This window comes from Vitis vinifera, chromosome 15 (assembly GCF_030704535.1).
Source record: "Vitis vinifera cultivar Pinot Noir 40024 chromosome 15, ASM3070453v1".
Classification (NCBI taxonomy): Eukaryota; Viridiplantae; Streptophyta; class Magnoliopsida; order Vitales; family Vitaceae; genus Vitis; species Vitis vinifera.
The window spans coordinates 12,774,232-12,781,032 of NC_081819.1; the positions used below are offsets into that span (position 1 = coordinate 12,774,232).

General features: G+C 34.6%; 1 protein-coding gene across 1 annotated transcript; it reads right to left on the minus strand.

Moving 5' to 3' along the window:
- Window positions 1-780: 780 nt before the first annotated feature.
- LOC100251295 (ent-kaurenoic acid oxidase 2) lies at window positions 781-6,423 on the minus strand. The gene is made up of 8 exons (XM_002265594.4): window positions 6,105-6,423; window positions 3,970-4,447; window positions 3,022-3,285; window positions 2,528-2,617; window positions 2,339-2,417; window positions 2,081-2,187; window positions 1,865-1,986; window positions 781-1,222 (listed from the first exon to the last, which is right to left on the minus strand). Exons 1-8 carry the CDS (start codon window positions 6,335-6,337, stop codon window positions 1,117-1,119), a joined length of 1,479 nt encoding a protein of 492 aa, XP_002265630.1. The 5' UTR covers window positions 6,338-6,423; the 3' UTR covers window positions 781-1,116.
- Window positions 6,424-6,801: the final 378 nt, after the last annotated feature.

The window sequence follows — 6,801 nt, forward strand, 5'->3', positions numbered from 1 at the left end:
CATTCTTGAAGAGGTCCTTCCCCAGCAAGCTTTTTGTATCCAACAAGTGGTAGAATACAATTTCAATTATTCTTGAATAATTTTAGTTTCTTTGATGGGAATGAATTTTTAATTCTCATTCTCACTTCTTATAAAGTGAATCAATATCTCTTTCTTATTTTGATTCCTAATGCCAACTATTTCTCTCATTTTAATGCCTTGTATGTGAGTTACTAGACAAATTTTTATTGATTCTCCTTAATTGGGTATTTGATAAAACTTAATATTTAATAACTTTAAGTTATTATGTTATACTAAGTCATTAAATTGATTCATCAAAATCATTTTTGGCCTTAAGTTACAATTTTAAATTATGTTCCTAAATAAAAACTTAATATATTGATATCTTAAATTAAGTTATTAAATCATATTAAATCAATAAATTGATTTATTAAACATCTCTAAATACATGACTATTACTGTTATGAGATGATGATCTTATGAAGACTATGTGGTAAATATAATTGTGAGAATAGGTACAAAACCCGGTGGAACAAGAGGCTTGTAATTCATGATGTAGGAGCAAAAAATGAAAAAGTATGTGATATATTTGGAATCCAGTGGTTCTATCTAATTTTTATAATATTATCTATATTTTAGTAAAAAAAAAAAAATTCCATCCATGGATGAAGACATGATTAGCAGAACCACATTAGAACTTCATATATCTTTTTTATGTGAATTGTTTGATTTTTATGTTTTTTGTATCGAAACTTCGGCTAACACAACTACACCAAAAAATAGGCATAAAAAACCAACCAAACTTACCTAATCGATGAATTATTACAAACACAGAGTAAACAAACATATTCATCTATGAAAAGTTTGATAATGGCTTACCAAACTCTTTATCCTACTTTATACAAAAGTTTCACCCTTCTGTAGCATTAATATACAAAAACAAGGAAACCTCATTCGATTAGTAACAAGTAACAACTAGTATTACCTTACAACGAAATCTCCCTGGCCATTGAGGAACACACTCCGCCAATGACATATTTGATGCTATTCTATGCCTTCTTGTCAAGGAAGAAGAACCTGCCTGGGCTGGTGTGGAACCATTTTTTTCTTCCTCAATTATTCTGATTCAGCTGCTACTTTTCGGACTATTGCCAAGCAATTGTCTCTGGGCCTTGAGTGTGGTAAGTACATGCGCGGGCACCCAGGATTCAGCCGTTCCAGCCTGAAAAACCCAATTACCAAAAGTAAATAAGAATGGAATTTTGGACCTGCTAATAACGAAGCAACAACTATCAGAAATTTAGGGTTTAGGTTTAACATTTAACCTCCTACACCAGGCTCAGGCCTATATGTGCTAGAATGGTATCGTGAATATCAAACAAAAAGCATTACCAAATTTCAGGTACTTTAGAGCCCATTTGGCAGTTGTCAATTCTAATGAAGTGCTTTGTCAAATAGCTCCATGTGAAGGAGAGATTGCAAAGCATCTCATTCTCAACAATTCTACCAAAAAGAAATCTAAAAGCCTTTTCCCTGAAAACATCTTTCTACTGACTTGAATGGAAAGAGCTTTTATGAGCAATTCAAAAGAACTTTTAAGCAATCAAAAAGTCGTCCCAAATGTGGCCTAATAAAATCAAAGCTTTTGGATTTTGAATATTATGAGCTTCAAATGTTCTAATTTAATATCCTGATGATTTGTTATAGCACTTTGGACAAAACAAATCTTTATTCGCATTTTCATTTTTCATTTTTTTTTTTCTCATAATGAATATTTCTACTTCTCGGTGATTTTAAGTAACCATCCATAAACTTGTATATGATAGTACTGAATAGAAAATTGAAGAGACAGATGATAACTTACTGATAATTAAGGAGAAAGTGGTGTAGGAAAACAGAAATTTCAAGCTTGGCAAGATCATTGCCAGGGCACAGCCTGCTGCCTAATCCAAAGGGAAGGAAAGTTCCTGGTTTTGCTGTATAATCCTATACACAATGTCAAGAATATTAGCATATTAAACCATTCATTCAAACAATTTAAGGTAGGAATGAAAAAAAATGCAAGTGCTTTTCAACTTACATCCCATCTGCAAGGATTAAACTCCTTTGGGTCTGGATATGTTTCAGGGTCAAAGTGAAGGGATCTAAACCAAACCAGAACCTTCCATCCCTTGGGAATAGTATAACCTGCAAAAGAACCGATTTCATCTGATGAGTTTTTTTCTTTTGAGTGTTTAAACATCATAACAGAGCTCAGTTAACACATTAGAAGTTGACACAACCAGAGCTCATGCATGACTAGAATTATGAGAAATGAAAATCCATGACATAAACTGACCACATATATTGATGTCTGCTTTTGCCTCTCGGAATACCACAAATGAGAATGTAATCCAACGAAGCGTTTCATCGATCACCTTCAATTTTTTTCCCCCACAAAGAAAAATGCAGTTTAGTCACATTCTAAACACCAAGCTAACTCAGTGGAAGCCAAATGGCTGCAAATTTTGATATCAAAGATGCATACCTTGGGAAGATACTCCATTTCTCGAATTTCCTTGAGCGTCAATCTCTTCTGGTTAGGTGGTCTCTTCCTTATGATCTCCTCTTGCTCTGCCTATAATGTGGTCAAATGCAATCAGAAAGCATATTTCAGAAAATCAAAGAGAATTAAGGCTCATGTTCTATTGTATCAAACAAGTAGTAAACAGAGTAAGGACCTGTCAGATTAGCTCCTTCTCAATGTTAAAGAACTTTGCAGATGTTTGGTTACATACAAAGCATTTATGGTTGGAATTGCTACTTTAGCGGTCTCGGTTTTCTATATTTCTCTTCTTAACAATCAAACAAAATTAATGGCTGATTATTAAATTTCCAGATAGTCTGGTAACACAAGCAAAGATCTCCTATAGTTGCACCAAGATTAGGTCAATCAACAGGCTTGAGTCACCAAATTTTCAATCATATCAAGGAAAATAAAATACTAGATGGATTCATGGGCCTTATTATCCAAATTCATACCTTGGCTCTTTGGAAAAATTCAGGGTTTTCTTGTAGCTTGACAGTAGCCCACATCGTGACGTGAGCAGAAGATTCATGACCGGCATTCAAGTACATTACAAGAATGTCTATGATTTCCTCATCACTCAATTTTCTTCCATTTTCATCTTCGATGTCCAGCAGAGCATCCATCATGTCTTTTTTCATTGTTTGAGAATTGCCTTTCTTCCTATCCCTTCGCTCATTCACTATAGATTGAAAAATGTTCACAAGATTTTTCCGAGCCTGAAATCAAGACAAACCATGTGATAAAAAGTAATTGAATAAATATTCAGAAAAAATTACCAAGTCTGGACACATTCCCATTTTAGCCATATCTTTGGAAAGACTTGTTTACTTTTTTTTTACTTCATAATTTTGAACATGTTACAGTAAGAAAATGGAGAACTTGCCGAATTCTGATTCCTAGAGGTCTACTGCAAGTTGAGGTCGCCTGTGAAGGACAGTATAACTCTATGTACATTTTTGACTTGTGAAAGAAGCTTAAGCATAAGGGATAACCAAGAGCTTAACATTTTTAACCATCCCTCGACTGCTTCAAAATTCTGGACAAGAAGCCTGAATGTCCATCTGATCCATTTTAGGTCAATCAAATTAGTAAATGTGCTAGTTTCAGGTTAATATCCTAGAACAATCAGTTTTAGTATCTTAATATTACTAGTTATTTCGTCCCCATAATAATCAGGTTTAGGGGTTACCAAGGCTTTAAGATCAGAAGGTTTCATCCCTGTTGAATGGCATAAAACCATATAATTAGCTAAATGATATCAAGTTGTGACCATGTGTGCATAGTAAATTTTATCAGCAGAAATTACCAATAAAGAAAAAACTCGGGAAATGCATCAAAGAAAGTAATATTGTTTTTAGTTTGAATCTAAAACTAAAGTACACGTAAATATTAAGGGTTACCTTGAGTGCTTTATGGTAAGCAAAACCCGGGAGATTGATTGCCATGGACCTAACTCCATAGTTGAGTGAAGTATATTCCCTCTCCAGAGCTTCCATTACATGCTCGCTCTCTGAGCTAAGAAATATGTACATAATTATCTTAAAAGTAAGCTTTCGGAGTGCAGTTAAGAACTCAAATTCTCCCATCGCAGCCCATTTGTTCAAGGCAGATATAACGTTGTCTTCAATATATTGCATGTAAATGGACAATGCTTCATGCCCATTGACTGGAGTTGCTGTTAACCGGCGGAGCCGTTTGTGCTCCTCATTAGTAATGCCAATAAATGATTTCCTTCCAATCAGTTCCATGGTGGATGTAGGCCAGCCCGGCTTGAAATTTTGATCGTCTGTTAAGACTCTTTTGCATGCTTCAGGTATAGTAACAATGATGCTAGGGTTCCCAAACATTAACACCTTGTACATACCAGTTTGTCCAAATCTGGATTAAAAATGAACAGCCACAATCATTTATTTTAAATTCGAAATGTTTCTCTTAAACTACAATCCACCTTTACCTCATGAAACAGAGAGACAAAGGTCTGGATGGGGAACAAATAATAGAAGCATATTGTGCAATGCATGCCCTTAGACCATGACCTTATAACCAAGGGTTGAACAAGATCAGAGAACTTCGGAACACTAAGATGATAAAATATCCTTCTTAGAATTTTGAAGATCCAATCATCAAAGCTAATGATATATTAAGTTCATGTATTCATTGAGGCAGAGCAGAATGGGCTCTGCATCGATCTGACTTCACAAGAATACCAGGACCTTAGTGAAATAGCCTTGGCAGACAAGTGGCTATGACCTCCATGCTTGCTAAGGCAGACCTGAGCTGTCTGCAAACTGCTTCCTTGCTCCACATCAAGAATAAGTTCTACTACACTATGTTTGGTTCCTAGAAAATATGAAGGAAAGGAAAAAAAAAATACTAATTCATATATTTTCAAATTATTTAATCTTTATATAAAAGAGTTAAATATGAAAAATGAGTTTGATCCCCTCTGCAAATCCTAGGAACCAAACATAGTCTTCCAACCTATCTCTCTTCAGGGCACCTTTCATATGGTTTTCTTCTACCCAAAAATGTTTCATCCTATTTGATATTGAATAACCAAAGTATCAACCATACATGAACCAAAGAAAATTTAATTTTAACCATGAAAAATATTGCTGACAAACTCAATATTCAAATATTTCATGCATCAAGGCTTTTGAATATCTCGATTTCTTCGAAGTCAAGCTTATCACCACAAAATCCATTAGGGAAGATTGAAGAGTTTCAAGAATTGCAGGAACAGAGCAGAACATGGAGATTAATGTTAAGTTAGGCAGATGGAGTCCTAGAAATCATATTTCCCAAAATACAAATCCTTGACTTTTTATGAATTTTTGGATGGTTTAGGAATCAAAATCTATTCTAGATTTTGTAAAATTAACTCTAACTGGAAACAATGGATTATTACCAGAAAAAAGGAATTTATATCAATAGGAGTTGTTAAGCAAGCCATGCCCAAACAAACAAACAAAATAAATAAATAAATAAATAAATAAATAATAATAAAAGCGAGGAAGAAGAAGACGAAGGAAGCAAACATATAGCATCTCCAATTCCTTTAGACAAGAAAAGGACAGCATCTTTCAAATCGGCATCTTAACACCCCAATAACAACAAAATCTTGTCATTTTACATTAAAAAATCATGGATCATCCTCACAACTTCTAGAATACCCAATAAACAAATAAAGAAATGATTGTAAAAAAATATAGTGATTCACACCAAACATCAACATACAAAAAGTCCACTAAAAAGTAGAAAGTATAACAAAAAGTATAATCATTACCACCAAGAAAGGTAACAAAATAACCAATTTAAAATAGAAAAAAAAAAAGCCAACTCTTAAAAATTATTATCTTTATACACCAAAATTCAAAACTACTGTATGCATTTAGGGGGAGAAAAAAAAGCAGACAAAAATTAAAGAAAGAAAACCCATATCCTACAAGACCATTAGATGGTAGTATGTCCTTGAATGGTTAAGAGAGGAAGAGAACGTAGTGGATATGTGTATAGAGAGGAAGAGGGTGATCACCTGGTGATAAAGCTGGAGATGAAAGAATCAGGATCAGTGGACTTGAAAGCTCTGAGAAAAGACCACATATTACCAATCAATGGCCAACCAAGATCACCTGGTGGAAGAGAATACCTCTTCTCTCCCAGCTTAACTTCATAAACCCATGAATTTGCTCTCCTCAAAACCCATTTCACACCCAATACACCTCCCAAAATGGCCCCAAAGGCCACCCAGATCATACCCAACTCCATTGAAGCTCACTCCCCTTACTCTTCTCCTCCTCCTCCTCCTCCTCTTCCTTCCTTGATGAGCTTAAAAATTTCTTCAACGAGTATCACCCCCACGACAGCTATTCCTGTTATGGAATATTTAACTACTATTTGGCGACAACTGCTACCCTCACCTGCTGTCACCCTCCTCCTCCTCTCTGGGCCTAAGTACCCTCCACTTGTACCCCACTGAAAAAGTAATTTATATTAATCTTCATTATTTGAAATGTCATGTCACCACCTTTCTATTTAATTATTAGTTTTTTGGGTTTTTTTGGGTTAATCATTGGTTTAGTCGATGTGGGTTATCTTCACTCCATCTACCCATGTCAACATTGGACATCTTTTTATGCATCCATATTGTAACACTTCCCGTTGTCTTATCATTTGTCTTAATTAACGTTAAGAAAAATGATAAAGCAGATACTTTTTTTAACAAAGAAATA

Bases quoted from the DNA above. Each gene is read 5' to 3' on its own strand.
- LOC100251295 (XM_002265594.4), bottom strand. From the start codon at position 6,337: ATGGAGTTGGGTATGATCTGGGTGGCCTTTGGGGCCATTTTGGGAGGT. The intron at 4,448-6,104 runs GTGATCACCCTC...TTTTTAATCCAG, and splicing joins ATCTCCAGCTTTATCACCAG to ATTTGGACAAACTGGTATGT. The intron at 1,987-2,080 runs GTAAGTTGAAAA...CATTGTGTATAG, and splicing joins TTAATCCTTGCAGATGGGAT to GATTATACAGCAAAACCAGG.